The sequence below is a fragment of the Cricetulus griseus genome, chromosome 3, assembly GCF_003668045.3.
Source record: "Cricetulus griseus strain 17A/GY chromosome 3, alternate assembly CriGri-PICRH-1.0, whole genome shotgun sequence".
Lineage (NCBI taxonomy): Eukaryota > Metazoa > Chordata > Mammalia > Rodentia > Cricetidae > Cricetulus > Cricetulus griseus.
In genome coordinates this window covers 75,126,931-75,149,064 of record NC_048596.1, presented here as the reverse complement: position 1 = coordinate 75,149,064, position 22,134 = coordinate 75,126,931, and the positions used below count along the sequence as shown (strand labels likewise).

General features: G+C 47.7%; 1 protein-coding gene across 2 annotated transcripts in view; it reads right to left on the bottom strand.

Annotated features, from left to right (window-relative positions):
• The window catches only part of Gtf3c1 (general transcription factor IIIC subunit 1), a 68,908-nt gene that overhangs the window by 24,211 nt on the left and 22,563 nt on the right, over positions 1 to 22,134 (bottom strand). For both annotated transcript variants that reach the window (XM_027404695.1, XM_027404696.1), the window contains exons 7-19: positions 16,237 to 16,398; positions 13,877 to 13,992; positions 12,365 to 12,671; positions 11,463 to 11,677; positions 8,389 to 8,525; positions 6,954 to 7,107; positions 4,821 to 4,924; positions 3,884 to 4,068; positions 3,448 to 3,717; positions 3,136 to 3,281; positions 2,041 to 2,138; positions 1,600 to 1,696; positions 1,317 to 1,494 (exon numbers count right to left, since the gene is read on the bottom strand). In XM_027404695.1, the coding sequence (XP_027260496.1) occupies positions 1,317 to 1,494; positions 1,600 to 1,696; positions 2,041 to 2,138; positions 3,136 to 3,281; positions 3,448 to 3,717; positions 3,884 to 4,068; positions 4,821 to 4,924; positions 6,954 to 7,107; positions 8,389 to 8,525; positions 11,463 to 11,677; positions 12,365 to 12,671; positions 13,877 to 13,992; positions 16,237 to 16,398 (2,169 nt within the window). The remainder of the gene's footprint in view (positions 1 to 1,316; positions 1,495 to 1,599; positions 1,697 to 2,040; positions 2,139 to 3,135; positions 3,282 to 3,447; positions 3,718 to 3,883; positions 4,069 to 4,820; positions 4,925 to 6,953; positions 7,108 to 8,388; positions 8,526 to 11,462; positions 11,678 to 12,364; positions 12,672 to 13,876; positions 13,993 to 16,236; positions 16,399 to 22,134) is intronic.

Sequence of the window (22,134 nt, the reverse complement as noted above, 5' to 3'; positions counted from 1 at the left end):
GAGGAAAGGGACAATGGATGCCTGATTAATGACTGCAATAAGCCTGTGACATCTCTGCTCATCTAAGAGAGACAAAAAATTCAACTGTCAGGCCTAGGAACTTGCAAATTACATACTGGTTCATAACATTTTATACAGGTATAAACTACAGGGAATTAGAGGGCTTTAAAAATTTACTACTGAACCCCAAAGCATCACTGAAACATACTGCAGTAAGATCTGCCTGGACTCCTTAAAGCTCCTGAGAGCAAGGGCACACTAGAGTGTGGATGTTCAGTAACTCCACCAGCCACAGTCCCTCTTTAGGTGTAAACCCAAGCAGTGTCTCCCTCACATGGAGGAAGCTCTGACGGTAACCATGGGGGTTTGCAGTAGAAGTACTGGAGGAGAGTTCTACCACCCCTGCCAAGCCCTGTGCTGTTCCTGCCAACGTACACTTAACAGGATGTCCACTCCAGAACGGCACTTTGCAATACTCTGGAGATGTGTTAAAGCGATTCATGGGAGGAAACAGGATAGGGACAAAATGCTGAACAGGCTTTCTGGGAGATGACACTTACACATCAATGACAGCATAGCAGACAGACATTCGGGGAGAAGACTGCTGAGCACAATCAACCCATACACAAGTCTCCCACTTGGTCACCAATACCCAGGAGTCTCTTTCTGATCTCCTTTCTTCTACTCCTGACTCTATATCCATTCTCCAAATGGCAGTGGAGTGTGCTTCAAAACACAAGCCATTTTGCACGGCTTGTACGTAAGCATTCCAAGGTTTTTTTCTGCTCTTCAAATAACCTGCACTTCCTACAGAGCCCACAAGTCTGCTCCCAGCCCTTCTTCCACTCTCAGCTGCCATCTTCTCTCCAATGCCTCCCTCACACAATCCTCAAGGTCTTGACATAAGCCACTTCCCCTGCCTTGTGTCTTCTCCAGTGGCCTCGGATTACAACACTCAGCTCAGCAGTGTTCTCCTAGGGGGATTCTGAGCCTTGTTACCAAGCTCTGCAGTCTATACCCCGTGTGTCCCTTTATCACACTCAGGATCTCTCTTGTGCTCCTCCTCCCTAGAACACAAGTGCCATGAAGACAGGGAAGTGATGACTTAAAGCAGATGCTGGATAAATACCAACTTGTACAGCCTTGTTCACATCAAATGCTTGGGTTTGGATTGGGCAAGAGCCTCCCATTTCAAGGCCCAACACAGTACTTTACAAGGAGTCCCAGAGACAAATGACCACCAAGTTCTCTTCTGGCTCTGCATCCCTGATCACACTAAAGGGAAAAGAAGCAAGGGGCCCAGCAAGCCAGGGTACCTAGTGGGGTGTTGAGACAGATACACTGCAGATCAAACCAGTAGCTTTCCACATCCTGCATGGAGTCCAAAACGTAGAGACGTCTCTCAAAAGGCCGGCTGCTGTGGGCCAGGTTGTAATGTGGATCACAGATGGTGGTGTCAACAATGACTGCATTCTTCTTCAGGAAAACGAAGACCTGAAGGAGACACCCATCAGGAGAAGAAGCACACAAGCATCAACACTACGATGCTTGGGGTTGGGTTGACAATCAGGCCCACCTCACTGGGCTGGAAGGCACTACCTGGTCTTTATCCTGGAACTTCTCTGTGGGTCCAAACTGTAGCAGCCCCATGTAGCACAGCCGCTGCAGGTTCTCCACCACAGAGAAAACGTACCGCCTAGAACAGAGGGCAACTGGTTCCCATCACACACTGCACAGAGCTCCGAGGCCAGGATAAGGGAGGAGCTGTCTGTTCTCTTTCTTACCTAGTTCTCCAGGACACTGAGGCCCACAGTCACCTTGGGGCTTGATTTGGAAAGTAAAGACAAGGGAACAAACCAAAACACTCCAGGAGCTGCAATTCTTTAGCAGTAAATTTTACTTACTACAATTAAGTAGTAAGTGTACTAGCTCATGTCTTTGGTGAGAACCTTGAGGCTGTGCAGCCTGGCAGGCAACGCCTTTGACTTTTCCCAGGACTGAGTGAGCATCTGGGACCCACCTTCTGGGATTCACTCTCACCTCTTATACAGGAGCTGCTGCCGGATGTGCCTGGGGAGGAAGCGGATCAGCGTGTGCTTCTTCAGAGGGTCATTTAGAAAATCCTCCAGGTTGTCCACCTACAGAGGTCATCTGCAGGTTCAGTTCAGCCACAAGGATCAAGAAAGCACTTAACACTATGACCTCTCCATGTCTGCCTTGGGTCTCTCTACCTACCCTCCCAACTCACCCAGCACACACCAGAGGGCAACAATACACGCTGGGCCTGCAAGAAGGACACAGCTAGCTGCTAAAACCCTTCTGGGAGGCAAAAAGAGCACACTCGAAGCAGGGAAGTATGATTGCTGATCCCCTAAGGTCAGTGATTTTGCCTGAGGGGAAGTTTCTGGAGGTGTCCATTCACACACCCACCAAAACTGTGCATCAACATTTCATCTGTCAAAGCAAGAACTGGAACCTCAATGTCCCCAAGTAGAAAATACTGCTATCTTGTGTCAGCGGAGAGGACATATGAGTATAAATGCAATTCAGTTAAGGACACATACACACACACAAAATATGACCAGTGAGTAGCTCTGAGTGATAAGGTTTTGGGATCATTTCTATTTGTTCCTTTTTTGCATTTACCAAACTTATAAAAAGTGTTTCGCAGGCTGGAGAGACGGGTCAGGAGTTGAGAGCACTGAGGACCCGGGTTCAATTCCCAGCACCCACATGGCAGCTCACAGTAGTCTGTAACTCCTCTTCCAGAGGATCTGATTCCCCACACAGATAGACTTGCCAGCAAAACACCAATGAATATAAAATAAAATAAATGCCCTTTGCTGTTGCAGCACATTTATCTTCTTACCTAGCTAATGATAAGCTATCTGAAGTGCACATTATTACCATCCACTCAGTTGATTCACTTATCAATTCTAATCTAATCTACGCAGAGTAACAAATATTGGAAATGTTTTCTCACGACTGACCATCTTGCTGCCCACCCACTACCCACTATCCTTCTACTCATCCATCACCTGGGCAAACTCCCAGTACTTTCTTTCCCGAAATCATGTGAGAATAAGCTTCCAGCCCACTACCCTGACATAGGACATGGACCAGAGTCACAGGTACCTTGTAGCTCACTTGAACAACTTGGACAAAGATGGAGAGGGGCAGGCAGAGAAGAATGTCACTGACAAGAGCCCAGCCAAAGCCAAAGTCCCTGTGGATTGGGATGGGAGGGACGTAGCGCATCCACGAGATTTCATCCACATATACTAGGAAAAAGTCAAGAGTCACTCCAAGCAGATGGTACGCTCAGGAGACAATTGTCTCTCCTATCCTCCCCTAGTACAGGCCTGTGGCTCCCACTTATTTCTGTCTCCCCTTACATCCCCCACCCCCACCCTCACCCCAAGGTGCAGGCCAGTGGCTGACTCTCACCTATCTCTGTGGAGAGCTCCATTTCTGCCTCCCAGGAGCTGCTTTCTGTGTTGTCTCTGGCTTCAGAGGTGTCCCAGTCATTTCCAGAGGAGGGCTGGGCCCCTGGCCTGCTGGACTCCTGCTTCCCTGTTTTCCTCTCACTGTGGTAAGTAGGCTGCTCCCCAGTGTGGCCAGCAGGATGCCCGTAGACCAGGTACCACAGGAACAGGTGCATCACCCGAAGGCGGGGCATCTTGGGAAGGAACCCTATGGAGCGCCCGAGTCCAGGAACTGTAGGCAGAAAGGTGTGATCTGTGCTTGGGCAACCCCAGATACATCTGGTCCAGTTTATCCCACAGCTATCAAGGGCTACGCAGGGTCTAGGTGCCAGGGAGGTGACTTATCTACCACTGTGCAGAATAAAGCTGGCAAAGGTGACTGCGAAGCTGCTCTTTACCTATGACAGGTTTATAATTTTTGAGTGGGGTTATGCCCATTTTCTCTTCCGTCTTTTTCACCCGTCCGCTTTCTGACTTTAAGGATGTGTTCGGGTCAGAGTCTCCTGATCCACTTGGGACCTCTGGCTCTTGACTTTCCTCTTCTGCCTCCTCTTGGGGTGCTGGAGTCTGTGGAACTTTAACCCTGCAGGCCAAATGCGAGGTGCAGAAGTATGTTGGAAGCAAAGACAAGGCTTATCTGCCAGGCTTGGGGTTTCAGACTCAACTTATCATAGGCTCAGGCAGATGACATAAGTAAACGAGGTCTAAAACATGAAGTAGTCATACAGGGGGCCTTCAAAGGCTACTTGCCAGCAAAAAGGGAAAGGAGCCCAGTGTGCTATGTATCAGATGCCAGCAACCAGGAACATACAAAACTAATGGCAAATAGTTCAGATACTGTGAACTGAGGTTATACCTCCAGGGTGGCCCTCTGTCCACCGGGAACTGAGTCACCTCAAAATCTGCTCCCCCACTGGTGAGGGCAAGTGAGGCAAGATAAGAGAGACATTTTGGGGAAAAGTGCAATGACTTAGGCCATGATGAGACTGAGCTTCCTGCATAGAAGCATCAATGGAAAGTGCTACAATTATCAAATGGACAAGCACTAAGGCAGGTGGTGTGGCTCAGTGGGATAGTGTTGGTTTAGCATATGCGAGGCCCTGGTCCATCTCCAGCACCATCAAAAGAAAAGGAAAAAGAATGGTAAGTTAGAATGAAGAATACTAGAAGTTCAGAATTGAATCCCCGTGTAGACTAGGTAGGCACAAGCCAGAGTCTCTAGCCAGCAAACCCAGGATCTTATGAAGGCGTACACAAAGCCTTCAGAAGGTTGCTCCACTGGCTGCAGACTAGAACACAGGCTTGGGCAGTTTGACTGTGAGTTCTTCCACTTGCCTGTTTGCTGTACTTGAGTTGGAGATCCGGAAGCGAACCTGCTCAATGGCACTTCTCACAAGAGGGTCATTCTGGTCCATGGACGGGTGCACGACCAGATCCACCTGTGGTGAGAATTGGAGTGTCCCAGAGGGCAGAGCAGGTTTGAACTAAGGTTCCACAGCAGGATTTCCAACACACCCACAATTCAGAGAGAAGCAAAATACATGGTAGACAGTTTGCTGTTTCAGCTACAGGAATCCCAACTCCTTTGGGTACCATACTGCCAAGTCTTGGGCCCCAAGCTATTGATCCCAGTTTCCCTGGCCAGGCTGTCTCATCTCACCAGCTCTTCTGATAGCTGGGGCAGCTTCCCACACCTGCTCCACTGAGATTCCCGACTGTACATTAATCTGAGAAGGCGAGTGTGGCTTAAGAGCAGTCTCCCTAGCTGTGTGCTGCTAAGACCCTGGCAGTGCACCTCTCAACAACTGGCAGAGGATGTAGGGCTGTGTTTCTGTTACCTCTCCCTGGGAATCCAGGCAGAATGGTTACAGTGGCTGCTGTGTCTTGAGCTATGGGGATAAAATTTTATCCAGGAAGTGAGTGGCAGGTGTGTAGGAGGCAGGACATTAACTTCAGCACTGGCAGAAGTGGCACAGGTCGGGGGAGCAAGACAGGTCAAGAATGATGAGACATGATGGACTGGGTGCCCCAGGAGTAGCTTTCTATGCTGACATTGCAGAGTGAAGGGCAGCAGCCCCACCCCCACAGGCCCAGCTCACCATGCTTGCTGGTAAAAAGGAAACCCCATGCCCACCTCTACCCTGCATCCACCTATACTGCTGACTTCTTTGTGAGACCCAAATGACAGCAAGGTAGGCAACGTCTCAAAGAAATGAAAAGTACTTAGAAATGGCGGCACCTAGTGGCCCCATTGTCCCAGGCCAGCAGCAAATTCTTCAACAGTCTCAGGGCTAGGGCAGGACGCAGGTATAGAGAATGGGCTCCAGTCAATCACTGTGCCAAGTCCTGTCAGGAATCAAGCCTCAGTGGTAAACTTCAAACCCAGTTCAGAAGCATATCACAGCTCTCCATGCGCCGCCCTGCAGCTGGAGGCTGCAGTCCCATGCACTTCCACTTCTGTGGGTATGTGGTCCTAAGTATCAACCTGACATCCTTCCTCCCCTCTGCCCCCAGGCCTCTGATGGGCACTAGCCTTCTAGAAGAGCACTAGAGAAATCAATCCTGAGGCCAGATAGTCTCCTTGGGCCCAAACTAGGGTAGAATTTGATACCAAGAACCTGCTGAAGTCATGGTGTCCCTGTGCTGATGCCCCAGTATGTCCTCCTTCAGTGAGACAGGCTGGCACAGGACTGACTGCCACTTCTCAAGTGGACGTGTGGCAGGCAGCTATGGAGGAAGAAGGTAGGTCAAAGGGACTTGATGGCTTTATTTCAAAGTGACTTCAGCACATATAAAAGCCCATGAGGCCTGTTTAAATGCAACAGCAAACTATTTCTTAAGTCATTTTTTGGTATTGCTTTGTATATTTAAAAAAAAAAAAAAAAAAGATGTGAAAGCAGAAATGACCTTGCTCACTTATAAGGGAAACAAAGTATCAAAGGAGGGCTCCCCTACAGCTGAGATGGAAAATCCAGTCAGGAAATAAGGGGCTGTGAAGACAGCCTCACGGCTTTCAGCCCTAATGTCCAGCTGCGCCATCCCAATTACTCTGACCCTGAAAAATTGATGGTGTAAAATGTGTGCAAAGCTGCTGAGCTACAGTTACTATGGGAACAGCTCCCATTACAGTACTACAGAAACAGACACATCCCACAGACTGGCCACTACCCTTGCACTGTCTTTGTGGAGAAGGTTCTTGCATTCCTAACATTGTCTTGTTTAACTCTAACAGGTCTGCTTGCTCTTCTTCCTCCAGGCTGGGTCAACTCACTGCTCTAATGCTTGGGTGGCTGCTCCCAGCTGCCACACACAGGAAGTTGGTAAGACCCCTGCCCTCCAGATTAAGAAGCATAATTTGATGTCCCAATCACTAACAGCAAAGGATCGATCAAGATACAACAATGACAAGGGACAATAGGCCAGAAAGTTTCTGGCTGTGTGGGCATCAGGAGAAGCCCAAGAGATTACCTTCTTCTTGATGCCATCTTGAATAACTGTAGTCCGATACAATCTCAAGAGACCCTCCTCTGACAGGTTCCGCACCAAGCGGATAATGGACTTCTTACAGCACTTGGTGGAGACACCCTCTTGTTTCTCCTGGTCCATGATCATCTTCTGAATCCTGGATATCAGAAAAGGTCACATTCCCATTTCAACATGCAGAGACATAGAGGAACCACAACAGGTCTGTCGGGCACCAGGGAAACTGCAGAAGCTCTTCTCACCCTACACAGGGGGGCCTCTTAGAACATGAAATACCCATTTTTCCAGAGTAAACCAATTAGCTGAAGATAGGCCACTACCCACAGCAGCTCCACAGCACCAGAGATCACACGATCTGACAATGAAAAGGAACAAGGGAAGGGAAACAGTGCTAGGATGGTGACCTGTCTTGGCTAAGTCTGCATGCTTACTGGACAGCCAGCTAGGCGAAGCTCTAGTCTCCCACTGTCCTTGGTCTGAAGTTCTTTTTCATTCTTCTACTCATCTCTCCCAGTCTTCTGATTCATTGTGACATTTCTATATCACTAACCACGGAAAAGCAAGGCCAATATGGACATGAGGACACCCAGACAAACTCCTCAGAGCACAGAAGGGACCAAGGTGAAGATGTATCTGAGGTGGTCCCTGCCCCCACAATCAGCCAGAGACAGAGTGAAGAACCCACATCTGTGACTGCAGGGTGAGGCCCCTTCTGAACAATGGTTATAACACTGGTCTCAGTGCCCTGAAGATGCTGCCCTACAGAGTGATGGCTTCAGGAGCTACAAAGACCAGACCTTAAGCTTAGCTCCTCTTTCCTTAACACACAGCCCTTACGGTGCCTCTTGCCACACCACTGCCTGCAGGTTTCTCTTCTCTTGTAAAACTCCCCAGTTTTTCAAAAATAAGACATGTCACCTACAATTCATGTGTTCAAAGACATGGACCCAGAAGGTGGTGATACTGGGAGGTTCTGGAAACTTTGCAAGGTGAGGCCTGGCTAGAGGAAGGAGGTCACTGGAGACAGACCTTGCCCTCTCTCTGCTTCTTGGCTGTCATAAGGTGAAGAAGTTCTCTGGCTACATATTCCTGCTACCACACACACAGAGCCAAGAGAACACAGAGAAGCCATTAACCCATGAGTTAAAACAAATCCTCCTTCAAGTTATTCTCTCACATACCTGTCAGAGCTACACAAAAGTAACTCACTCAGATAAGGAGGAAAGCCAGTGCAGGCTCTGTGACATCTAGGACATTAATTCTCAAGGTCTACCTTTGCCAATGACGGGAATCAAATCTACATCCTCTTAACCACAATTGGGACAGCATAAATGCACATGGTGAGGGAGCCCCGAGGCCTTTCAGTCCCTTCTATGGCTGGTAAAGAGGGGCAGTCACAGAGGGACAGCGGCACACTTACGTGAACAGGCTCTCAATCAGGCGGAGGTTGGTGACAGCTTCTATGATCAGATTCCTGCGTTTCAGCAGCCGATACGTTTTGTGAGGCTTGTCCTGGCCTGGGCCATGCCGTCCTGCTTTCTGGGAGCCACCACTCTCCTACATAACAGAAACACAAAGCCAGGGGTCAGAAAGGGTAGGACCAAACAGACACCACACCTGAGGGGCACAGTCAAGTCCTGTTATTCAAGGGAGAGTCCACCAGGCCAGCTCCTGACGTAAGACCCCACCACCCTCTCATTTTTGGGCTCAGAAGGACTAGAGGTACCTGTCAGCTGATGATCCTAGGTGACTTTAGGGTCAGTTAGTTTCAGAGCATGAGTTGGGCACCACCTACTGTGACACTTCCAAAAGCAGACAGTAGCTCCAGGCCTACCTGGCTTCTCCCCAGAGGGAGGGAAGAGCCCAGCACTCTTGCTGAGACTGCTGTCAGGCTATGGAGAACTCAGCAGTATCCTCATTACTGCCCTCATGTCCCACAAGAGGAAACCAGGGCTACAGAGGCCACCTGGCCAGGGTCACAGAGAATGAATGTGCACATGCACGTGCACTGGGACAAGGTTTCTGACTCCAAAACCAGCAAATTTCTGGAGGCTGAGGCAGAGCAGGCTGGGAGTTCAGACTAGGCTTCCTGGGGTGTACCATGATGGAAAGTGAAAGACAGAAGGAGGGGACAGGAGTCTGCACTTCTCCCCTCATCCCTAACCAATGGCCCGCTTCATTCTTTTTTCTTTTCTCTTCAAGGTTTATTTACGTGTTTGCATGTCTGCCTGCCACATATGTACAAATGCCCACGGAGGCCAGAAGAAGGGGTAGAACCCCCTGGTGCTAGAATTACAGGCAGTTGTGAGCTGCCTAAATTAGGTGCTGTGAACTGAACCCAGGTCTTCTGGAAGAACAGCAAGTACTTTTAACTGCTGAGTCATCTTTTCACCCACAACTTTCAATTTTTAAAAAAATTTTATTAACTTTTTTGTTTGCATTCCTGTATGTCTGTATACTATATGTATGCAGTACCAAAGGAGGCCAGAAGAGGGCATTAGATCTCCTGCCACAGATGGTTGTAAGATGCACATGAGTGCCTAGGATTTGAATCCAAGAGCAGCCAGTACTCTTAACCACTGAGCAATTTCTCCACCTTCCCTTCTTCTATTTTCATTCTTAAGGCCTATCTTCTAGGAGCTTAACATGTACCTGGGCCTTTAACACATAATAAATATGAACCCTGAATGGAAAAAGAAAACTTATCGATATCGCGTGGCAGCTACAGGGCTTGTTTAGCTGGGTGCGGCTTGGAGTAGCAATTTTAGGAAATGGGAATGCATCCCAGGAAGCTACAAGTTGGTGCTGGGGTGACAAAATGAGAACAGCTGGGCCTAGCTTGCTCTCTTGACTACCACAGACGCTCCAGGTCAGGTAGCGTTCTATCATATCAGGGAGGATTTCAGATAGGTCCCAAGTGTGGCAGCCTCTTGTCCATCATGTCTCAGAGCAACATTCTAGAGGACACTGCCCTGAGGACCAGTGAGCCATGGATATAAAATGAAGTGGTTTTTTATAAGAAAGAGCAGTGTTAAGAGAGAGCACAGGAACTTGGCCTGGAAGGAAGATCTGCTCTAGAAATTAGAGGACGTACAAAGAAGGTGTCAGGAGGCATCCAACCAACAGAGAAGTGTGGAAAGAGTCTAGACTACAATCACCCATGCCTATCAATTCTGCAACAGGGTGGTGACCAAAGCACAGGCAGTTGTTCCAGCACAGGAGAATGGAGGCTGGTATAAGATCCCCGTGTGCTGTCATTCTCTCAGCAGGCCAGTTTTCCATCCCATTGAATTGTCTTGCATCCTCTCAGACCAGACTCCACATTTCTCCTCTTGGGCTGTGAAGTCTGAATAAAGCAGCAGCAAGAGCCAACTGGCCACAGATCTGGTTCACACCAGATCCTCTACTGTTTCCAAAGCAATGGTAGAATCTGAGGTATCTTCAAGTGACAAGGGACATGGCATGGTGAAAGCCAACTGAATCATGTAATAAGCAGGGGTTTCCTGTAACAACTGCCTTTTGTTTGTGTTTGTTTATTATATTGAGACAGGGTTTCTTTGTGTTAACAGCCCTGACTGTCCTGGAACTTGATTTATAGGCCAGGCTGGCCTTGAACTCACAGAGAGCCACCTGTCTCTGCCTTCAAAGTGCTGGGATTAAAGGCATTCACTACCACTGCCCAGCCTGTAATACACTTATGGAAAAATACGAGTTTGATCCTGTGGTGCCAGTGGTACTTGACAGGTGACATCTAACCAGAAGGTACTGGTACAATTTTGCTTTTTTGTAATTTAATACCAAGTGATACTGGCCTTGCGTTGAAAACAGGCTATCAACCTTGGCTGTGGCCATTCTAAGTCACTATTGCTTTAAGGATGTCTGACAGCATCCTTGAGGCTAAGGGCATGGCTCAGTGGCACAGTACTTGCCTAGCATGCAAAAGCCCTGGGCTCCACCTCCAGCCCCAAAATATAAAGAACATTTAAATACAGTGTAAGTAAACACCGTGGCTCATGTCTGTAGTCTCATGTATTCAGGAGGCCGAGGCAGGAGTATTGCTTGAGCTTAGGAGCTGGAGGACAATTGGGCAACAGTGAGGCTCTGCCTCAAAATAATAATTACAACAGCAAAGCATTCTGCCCTCCACCTAATCAAGGCCTTCAATGTATGGTGATAATCACAAAGGTCCAAGCACTACCTATGTCTTCTAAGAGGCAATATTGGCTACCTGAATTAACCACACAAACTGCCTCTTGAACTTAAGTGAAAAGACCACCTTGTCAGAAGTTATGGGAGCTTTGGGAGTGGGCCTAGCAAGGGGCATAGGCAGCAAATGATACTGTGTCACTCACTCCCTGTGGAGCTACTGTCATCACTTGGCCCACAGCCTGTGACATTCTTATTGCTATTGCCTGCTTCTGGTCCTTGGGATTCGAACTCAGAATCAAGAAGACTGGAGTCTACCTGCCATAAGTCCCTATGGTCATTACTAACCTTGGGGTTATCGAGCCGGACTTCCTCAATCACAGCAATGTCGCCACTGTGACTCTCCATGTTGTGAGGGTCAAAGGATGCGCTGAGCTCGGAGGAGCCGCTGGTGTCCAGGCCATCCCTAGCACCTGAGCTTCGGCGGGCTCTTAACTCAGCAGTGCGCAGGGAGGCAGCCTTTGGCTTCTTCAATGGGTGCAGGTTTAGGACTTTCCACCCACCTACAATGAGAGTGGACACAGCTGGTCAGGGGAAACCAAGGAGAAGGGTTTCTCTGCTTGGCAGCCAGGGCAGGCTAGCCCAGGAGACCTCCCCAGGCTCATTATGTAGTCTTGGGGTGTACAGCTGAACACGAAATTCACAAGTCTATCAACTGTCCACCTTCCATTCATTCTTGAAAGCAGGATTTCAAGCCATTCGAGGTAATGTACACCTGAAATCCCAGCACCCAGGAGACTGAGGCAGGAAGAGTGAGTTCAAAGTGGGTTACACAGTGAAGACAGTCTCAAACAAGAAAACAAGGTTTACTAGGTTGTTATAGCCCAACTGGGAGAACATTAGACTGAATGCCCCTGCCTCCATAATAGTGTTCTATAAACTAAGCCCTGAGTGGTTCTTGAATGGACAGAGGGAAGGAAGGAAGCTCATGGACCTCTCTCTCTTTAATAGTAAAAACATGCTTTTAAAAAAGGAGAGTACCTTACAAGGGACCAGGGAGGATCACATCATATGACTGTCCTCTCCACACCTACGATAATGCTGTGAAAAGGACACTGCTAGGCCCCAGATCAGGAGAGCACCTATGGGATTCTCCAGGTTTGCTGAGCTGAATAACTGCTTCTTGCTGATGCCAAGGAGTGCTAGGGTGCTTGGCCCTGCTGCCCCCGCATGCTACAAGCAGCCCTTACCCTTGGCTGGAGTGGAGTGATGAGGCTGAGAGCCAGCACCCCCTGAGGCTCTTGAGTGCCCTCGGGACCCTCGGCCCTTACGCTTGCCACTGCAGCCACTCTCTTCCTCACTTTCTGAGTCAGAGAGGAAGGCCTCTTCACCCTCGGGCATAAGGGACTCATCCTGCACCGAGGCTAGGCTCACAGTGGTCAGCAGCTCTCCTCGGGCCTTTTCACGTGCATACTGCCGGCTCAGATCACTCTCCTCCGCAAACACACAGGAAATATACTTGGTGGTCCGCTGCCGGCCTTCATCTTCCATGAATCCCTAGGGTAAACATGTGTTAGTGTGCATTCCAGGGGGTGTTAATGCCTACAGGTGTGTAATGCATTCCTCATAGTGCATCCCTGTGGTGGGCCTGGCATGTTAGGACTACATATGATCTGGATTGTGTCTGCTCTCTGAAGCTAGGAGCCCCTTGGAGGCAGGGCCTTGACTTGGGTCTTCCACGCACCTACCCTCTGTGCCTGACACTGGACCTGGCTCATAAACAGTCAGGAATCGGCTTGTGCTGGTTACGAAGAACCCAAGGTCCCACTCACGGCAAACAGCCACAGCCTTGGAGACCTGTGGTTTGGTTCACTGCTAGTCCATGATCATCTTGCCTTCTAAAATGGGAAAGGGGCTCCTCCCATGGCCTATAGTGGGAGAAAGTAAAGATCTTCTACGTACCCAGGGATGGTGCCAAGGCCCCAGTTTTACTTAGCTTAACTAATAAAACCCTGCATTATGGCAAAATGTCCACAGTAGCCCACCAGAGGATCTGGATAAGTATCCTCTAAAATCTGTGAGCCAAAGTTTAGTTTCTAGGGTGGTACTATTGGGAAGGCAGAACCTTTAGGAGGTGGGAGTCTAATGGGAGGTCCCTGGTCACAGTGGAGTACTCCCAAATTGGAGTGTGCCCCCAATCCCCCCACCCCTGACCATTTTCTGTCTTCAGGATATGACAGTTTATTCTACTAACGTGTTCCTGTCATGAGGGGCTTGCTGTCTCATTAGAGGTCTAAGGCAGTGAGAACCACTTGATTTTGGACTAGATTTTCAAAAAAATGCCAAACAGCCCTCCTCTTTATAATTAACTGTCTTGCCTACTTAATTACAGCTACAGAAAGCTAACTAATACCAGCCTTAAGAGCTGAGACATAGCTTTGAATTACAAAAGGGGAGCACTAGGCCTAGGAGTTTGCTGCCTTGAAGTCTCCAGGTGCTAGCTAGGCAACTCGCACCAATGAGAGGATAGGCAGCTCATTAGACACTAGCCAGCTTGTAGCTGACCGTCCTCACCCAGGAGTGAGCTGCAAGGGCAGCTGCTGTACTGTCACTCTCCATTGCCTCAATTTGAAGAAGCAGAACCAGACAAGCGCTCAGTTGAGGGGGAGATCTAGCATGCTCGTAGCCTCATGGACATAAGTAAGGCACCTTCTTCTCTGGTGTATAATCCCACCGGCACTGTTGGAATGACAGGATGTTACCTTGACAACCTTGAACCTCTGAAGGAGCCGACACAGCATTCTCGCTTCCAGCTTTCCCACATTCATAGCAACTCGGATCTCAGCTTGGGAAATTCCTTTCGTGCCTCTGCGCTCAACTGTGAAAAACACCATACTTGAACCCCACCACCGCACAGGGGCAGCTGCTCACAGCCACTTCCCTGCTCCCCCACTAAGCACAAAAGTGGAACCTCCAGACACAGACAACACTTCCTTCTCCCCCACAAGGAGACTGCTGCCAGGCTGAAGAGTACTACCTGAAACTGAGAACACCAGAGCTCATTTTGTGTGTCCAATCTCTGGTTCTCCATGCTAGATCACTGAAGGGAAAGTGAATAGTGGCTATATTCAAATAGAGGAGGACCTATCAAGGTCTCTAACTTACTCACCTCCATCACTTTTAAGTAGCAGCAGAAATTAGCCTTCCCTAACAAATGAACTTACGAACTTACTCAGATAAATGAAATGATCCTTTCAAAAAGCATGTGTGTGTGTGTGTGTGTGTGTGTGTGTGTGTGTGTGTGTGTGTGTGTGTTGGGGGGGGGTTATCCTTGACCATGTGATCGATCATCCTGCCTCGGCTCCCAGGCACATGTGTCCTTGTGTCCAGCTCCTGAGAACTTTCTCTGAATGTGCATTTTCTACGTTCCTGTGGAGACCAACAATTGTTCCTTTTCTCACAGCCAGGCCAGCAGGAAGGGGGGAGGGAATGGTGGCCGAGGCTCCACAGCAGAGAACCAGGAGAAGTTGCTGCCTGTTTCTGGCACCGTGTAGTCTGCAGTTCCTGCCCTGCAGCTCATGCCTGTTACTCAATATTGGCATGTACCTGCCTTTCACAGGCCTTTTCTAAATGCTCTGGGATTGAACGCTAAAGGGAGGAGCCTGGTTAGAGGCTGCTACATGGACTGCAGGCAGATGATGGCAAAGGTCTTTGTTCAGAAAATACTGCCCTTTCTTTCTTAGTGCATCCACACTGGAGGCTGCCAGGCAAAAATCAATCAGGATGCAGGCTCTCTACATCAGTCACACACAAAGAAGACCGTCAGAATGAGAGGAGATGGCTAAGATATCTCCTTCTATTCAACAGGCCATAAGAGGGGACAAGAGGTCTATGCACAGCTGTTTCCAAACTGTGTTATGAGGAAGCAATATGAGCCACCACGAGAACTGTCAATCAACAGCCTTCATAAAGTCTGAGAGATTAGCCAGCATGACCTGCTGGTGGAGTAAAGATGAAACCAACTCAGAAGGCAATCATAGCTCTAGACCCCTGAGTAACAGAATAGCACAGAGGCTGAGTTCTGTCACCTCCAGAAGAACTGCAATGCTCACTTCCTCCCTGTAGCAGCACTAGGGTAGAGTCCTCCACTCTGCAGTAAGTTCTTCTCCACTAGGCTGTTCTAGAAGCAACATGTGGTACCCCTTCTACATGTCTGCTTTTGTTCCTTCCTGCAGCAGCACAGGCCCCCACCAGAAACAGCAAAAACCAGCACCTAATCGGAACTCACCAGCCTCCAGAGCTGTAACTCATGAAGACTCTTGTCTTTAAAAATTGCCTGCTTCGGTGCTTTGTTATAGCATCAGAAAACAGATGAAGACAAATGGCTAGCTAAGCTTGAGTGTTTCTGAGGGTGGTGGTGGGGGGACTGTTGTAGGTAATTTACTCCTCTGCCTTTTATCCTGAGAATGTGCCCACATGGGTTTTATACCAACATGTTGGATGGTCAGGAACTATTCTTGGAACTGTCCATGAGGGTATTTATTTCTGGGGAAAGCAGCTTATGAATAGTTAAATGGAGAATGGGGAAGTTATGCCCAAATATGGGTGACACCATATCACCAACCAGGAGCCCAGGGTAAACAACAACAACAACAAAAAGGCAAAGGGAATGACAACTCATGTTTTCTCTCCCCACTTCCTTTCCACCTGGGTCAGGAGCAGTTTCTCCTCTTGCTCTGGATCATGAAAACCTATAGGTTCTCTAGTGGTTTCTCTGGGTCTTCCATTTGTGTCAGCTATGATAGGCCTCAATGTCCATGTCCCAAGAAGCAATCCACCTAAAAAATCCCCTCATTGACATTGTTACCCTCAGTCTATTGGTGCATCTCTAGAGAACTCTGTTGCCCTAACACACTCCACCTCACAGACAGGGGAGACAGGCTTAAAGACCTTGTTAAAGTCATGTATCAAGACAGCAGCAAGGCTCCACTCTGAACCTGATTCAAAGCTGAAGGCTGAAATCCCCTAGGCTTTATGTACTGGGGCCCCATTTGCCACCTGGGGAGCACATTTCCCACTTCAGTGCTCACACAATGGCAAGCGTTTTATAAACAGGACTCACTGAGCTCGTAGGTCTGCGTGAGCATGTCCCGCTCAAACACGATGTCCACTGGAGGCACACCCTTAGAGATGACCTCCTCATCGTCATCATCATCATGGTCATCCTCCATCTTCCGCTTGAACTCCTTCAGTAGCTTAAGGCACCGAACCATAACATCAGTCCCTAGGAATAGGCACACATGAACAGACAGCAGGCATAGGGCCTCATGGGAGAGCAGTGGATGACATTCTGAAAGGTTATAACTGACGTAGTATCATAGCAAGTTCCTTCCCTATGTGATGTGTTTGCAAAGTCTAAAACTACTAATCTTGGGACTGGAGAGAGGACTTACTGGTTAAGAGCACTTGCTCCTACAGAAGACCTGGGTTCAGTTCCCAGAACCGACATCAGAAAGCTCCTATCTGCTTAATCTTGCTCCAGCTGCCAGGGAGCCAATGATCTTCTAGCCTCCAGGGCGTCCACACACTTGTGATACATGCCCACACATACACACGATTAAAGTAAAAAAATTAATAAATGGAACAGTAAGGCATCCTGTCAGTTTGCCAGAGTAGCTGGAGGACATGGCCTATTCCTTTGGATAGTCTTCCAGGACCCATACTTGGGATTTACTGAAGACATGAAGAACAATTTTTCCTTTAAAGCCAACAAGAGGCCCTTCTGGTGACTCTGAGGGTGGAAACTTGGTTTACAAAAATAACTCAAAAGAGGCCAAGGCAAATAGGACTAACAGGTCTGAGCTAACACCCTTTATGACATTAGCTCCAGTGATAAATACAGACAAGGTAGGGCCTAGCTGCAGCACAGCCATGCTCCAGGCTGCTCTACACTGAGGGGAATTTGCATCTGCATTTAGATAGTGTACTGCAACCTAACATATCAGGGAGAAACTCACACTTATGCCCCAAAGGACAACGGAGGGAAACAACGAAGATGCCTGGCACAGACATGTGCCAACTCACTGATGCTGATGACTCCAGGAGTCATTTTATGCATAAGAGAACTGAAGTATGGAAGGGTTAGGTCACCAGCCCAAGCCCCCAATGGCTCATCAATGACAGGAGCAAGTTACTCTGTCAAATTTCTTCAAGTAAAAGGAGAGAGTTAAGGGTGAGTAGGGCAAATTCCATGGGATTCAGAGTACGACACCTACCCCAGTGAATGAACCCTGGGAAACTATCAATAAGTCCTAGGACAACTAGAGGAGGTGACAACCTTAGGTTGTCTGCAAAGAGGCCTGACCAGAGTCTGGAAGCCAAAGAGAATGAGGGTGGTGGGTGATAAGAACCTGATAGGTGGGAAGCCACTTCTGCCAGCTCTATCTCTGACTAAGTGATGTTCTCTCTGTGCCTCAGTTTCCTCAACTGTAACATGGAGACAAGAATAGCATCAGTGGATCCAGAGGCTCAGTGGATAGAGGTGCTTATATGCAGGCCTGATGGTTTGAGCTCAGTCTTCAGATGCTCTGTTTCAAGTGGTAAAACATGCCTAAGATGCCAGAACAGGAGAGGCTGTAGGAAGATGATTTCAAGTCCAGGGCCATTCTGGGCTTCAGTAGCAAGGCTTTTTCTCAAAGGCAGGAGAGGGGAGGGTGTTCTAATAGTTCCTGGAGATGGTGCCTGCTTAGGAGACATTCACTCCTGCTTCTCTCCTCACTTTACCCTTGAAGGACACAGCTGCTGAGAGGGCCAAACCTCACACACAGCTGATTGTTGGGACCTTAATTTCAATGAGATTCCACAAACATTTATTCTGTACTGTGTCCAGAGCAGACACAAATCAGACAGGCTTCCTCTGCTGTAAAAAGAGACACATGAGTCTGGGCAAGGCAGCTGGAGGACACTGGGCTTGCCATAACACAGTCCAGGTTGACGATCTGGTTCTGCCTACCACAGAGAAGCCCTTTCCCTCTCTGAGCCTCAAGTTTCTCATCCACCAAGCAGAGCTAATTCTAAATGCATCTGGAATAAACTGAGCACTTGGGGAGCTTGGAGACGAGCTAGGGGATAATGATAGGGTGTCTATCTACTGCATGGGACAATGAAGAGCGAATGGGGTGGTAGATCTGGCCAAGAAGCACAGGTATCCTAGGCAGAGAGAGGGTAAAGGGGAAGGAATGAAGATGGCGCTCAACAGTAAGGCAGGCTGTAGAAGGAATGTCTGTATGCCAGGCAAGTGACCCTGTGTTTACTCTGAAGGCATGGCGTCTGGAGCTGAGGTGAATAGTCAGTGGCTTGATGGGAGGCCTGCAGGGAGTAGGATCCTGGAGCCTGGCTCTGCTCAGGAACGTAACATGACTCGGCTGAAACATGTTCCAGCTGTGTCCATAGCCCCTACCTGCCCTGTTACCAGGCTGACCATCTGATATAGGGAACTGTGTGACCATGAAGAGTCCGAGCTCAATCTCCACACCATGCAATCAGCTGGCTATACCCTAGGGAGGGACAAAGGGAAATCCCATCAGCCCCTCCTTCCACACACAGCCAGCCATTGGTCCCGAGTGCACTGTTTGCCACCATCATTGCTGACTCCAGCCCTGCTGCACACTCCTGCTGAGTGATAGACAGCTGCTAGCTCTGGAGAAGGGACAAGGGTTATACCAAGAGGCACGCCCTTGTCTCTATGCAAGTGACTCAGGTCTAGGTGTTTACACCCTGGTAAAGGTTAGCCCTTACTCAAGTTTTCCCTTTAGTAGTTTCTGCCATAATTAAAATGTCCCTGCATCTTTTATGTACATTAATTATTGACAGTAATTACTTTTAATTTTTGCAGCTGGTGTCCTTTAATCCCTTTTATTCAAATAAAACTGCTTATTTTAACTGTTTTCATCATCTTCAAAACACACCACTAAAGTTCCATGCTTTTAAAATATGTGACAACTCTGATACTGTTTTTATGTTTATGCTTGCCTTTTATTCTTTTTTTCTGGTCCTTATTCTTTTCCATTTTTCTTGACTTTGACTCTCTTTTAGGCCTGTATATTTATTTTATTGCATCTTTGAATTTCTTCATACAGTTCATTCTATTTTGTTAATATGCCCCTTCTTAATGGTCATAATTTACTTTGTTGTACCCTGTTATATTTCTTAGTTTAGTTTTTACTTATTTCAGATTTAACAACTTGAATGAGATTTAACTCACATATTTTATAATCTACCCTTTCAGTGGGTATAAGTCACAGCCTATGCATTTAATTTAACACCAGCCATTTAGAACATGTTTCCTAAGCATTCACTGTTCACTTTCAGATTTTCCCACCAGGCTTTCCTACAGGTAGAGTCACATGACAATGCCACTGTGGCAGCCACTATTTCTTCACCTGTCTTATTGAGAACCAATTGAGGCACCACACAGGGGCTTCTTGTGGGCTGTTGACCAGCCTCACTGACCCGCATGTGTTCTGTGCCAGGTCTGCCACTGATTTCTATTGTGTCATTTCTACTTTATCCCTTTCCCTAGGACTGGCTAGCTTTCTGGGTTCCTTGCACTTAGTTTCAGATTTGAGAATCAATCTGGAATCAGACATGGACTGTGTTGAATCAAATCAGTCTGGCGAGTCTTGTGACTCGAGCTGGCTTGATCATTTCTGTTTACATGGATCTTAAATTTCAGCAGTGTTTTATAGTTTTCATAGTAACTGATCTGCACAGATTTTGTTAAATTTGTTCCACTTTACTGCAAACAGAATTGCTTTCTCAGCTCGACTTTCAGATTCTCCACTTTAAGTATAGAAACCCAGGAGTGGGGGTGCATGTTGAAGTTAGTGTCTGTGGAACTGTGTATTTCTTGAGAGTCACAAAGACATCAGATCAGGAGGGGGACTCAACCCTAATCCCTGTCAGAACTGGAGGTGAGCTGACCACCTGAGTCATCAGCCCAGTGCATGCAGAGGTGCTTCCAACTGTGATCCTGTTGGAAGGGAAACAAATTCACTTCTATTTCTTTCTTTCTTTCATTTTCTCAGCACAATTTAATAAACACACAGTGGCTAGTAAATACTCCAGGCAAATAATTTTGTAAATCAGAGTAGTTCAGGGCAACTGCTTTCCAAAGATTATTCTGTTTCTGACAAATAGATATGGCAAAGCATGAGGGGTTTAAAAACAATTCATATATGCCCAGGCACACCTATAAATTTACATGAAGCAATACATCATCTTTATTTATTACTTAAACCTCTCTATTCCATAGTGCTTTGGAAGAAACATTTTATGTTAATTTTTTAACAGAACTGATAAAGCTCAAGGCATAAACCCCTGAAAACTGTATTCAGCTCTTGTCTCCTACACAAGAAAAGCAATTGAAGTGGTACTTGATTAAATAAATCTACAAAATATGTACCAAGCACTCACTTGGATCCAAGCTGATTTGCCCAGGCACTAGGAACACAAAGCACACAAAGGGTGTGGCCAGCTCTTGAAAGAGCTCAGGACCCAGTACAAGGTCATTCAGACAAGCAAATGAACCAGGGTCATGAGACAGAGGGAAGGGCTGGCTGTGAGCCCAGGCTGCAAACCCAAGCAGCAGAGATGGGAGATTATGTAGGTACAGGGGCTACCATGGCTATCAAGATGGGCTTGGTGTGCACATGACAGTCTAAACAGTCTGAATGACCTGACTGATCAGCTTGGGTGCCAACTCTGACTGAGTGTATTCTGAGTTGTGCCAACCATTCTGGGAAGTCTTGTCCTCCCAGGCCAAGGTTAAGGTGATACCCTGTGGACAGACACATCTTGAAGGTGATGACTGACCAGAGGGAAACTGACCATAAAACACAGCAGCAAGCAGGTATCACTGGTGAGTGGAGAGGTGGACCCTATCTGTCAATCACCATGAAGGAAATGTACTACTACTACTTCTACGTACTTTCCCTGAAAGTCAGACTTCACAGGTTAAAAAAAAAATCCATGTTTTAAATTCCAGAAACCAACCCAATGGAAACAAATGCTGCAGGCTATACAAAACACACCTCTAGTCAGATGTGGCATGCCTTTAATCCCAGCATTCAGGAGGCAGAGGTAGATCTGATTTGAGTTCTAGGACAGCAGGGGCAAGAGTAAAACAGTCTCAAACAAAAACCTTCTAGATCTATCCTACCTGCCACGGAACTGTGGCCCTACTCAGAGCACAGCAATTCCTGTCAGTATCTAGTACCTTAGATGGGAGGTGCTATTACTCCCATAATCCAGCTGAGGGAAGCAGAGACAAAGAAGTCAAGAAACAATTATAAGCAGGACTGCCTGACTTCAGAAGCCCAGGTGTGTTAGCACACACCTTTAATCCCAGCACTCTTGAGAGGCAAGTGGATCTCTGTGACTTCAAGGCTACTGTGGTTACAAAGTTCCAGGACAGCCAAGGCTGTTACACAGAGAAACCTTGTCTCAAAAACAACAAAAGCCCACTTGGATAGCTGCTAGTGTCAAATGGTTACTTTGAATTGGCAGGAACCTCTGCCTGGAAGAAAGCTCTGGCTACAGTGTCTACATGGCAATACAGAGTCTTCTATGGCTCTTCACAGAAGAAAACATCAAATTATTTAACCCCATTCTTCCAACATCCCAGAATACTAAAATGTACCTCTGTCCTCTTGGCCTGCACCTGCCCATCTTATCAGGGTTGCTCTTCACCAGTCCTGGCTTTCTAGACCCCATATTTCCCTGTGTCTTGGTTTATTCTGTTACTTAGCAGTTCCTAGAACATGTAGAATGTGGATATGTAGAACTAACTAGTCCCCTCCCCAGTCCTCATTCATGGCAAAACTAAAGAAAGGACTCTAGGCTAAATGACCAACTCCTCAGAATTTTAAAAACTCATTTTGTATGCCGTGTGTGTGTGTGTGTGTGTGTGTGTGTGTGTGTGTGTGTGTGTGTGTGCGCGCGCGCGTGCGCGTGTTGGAGT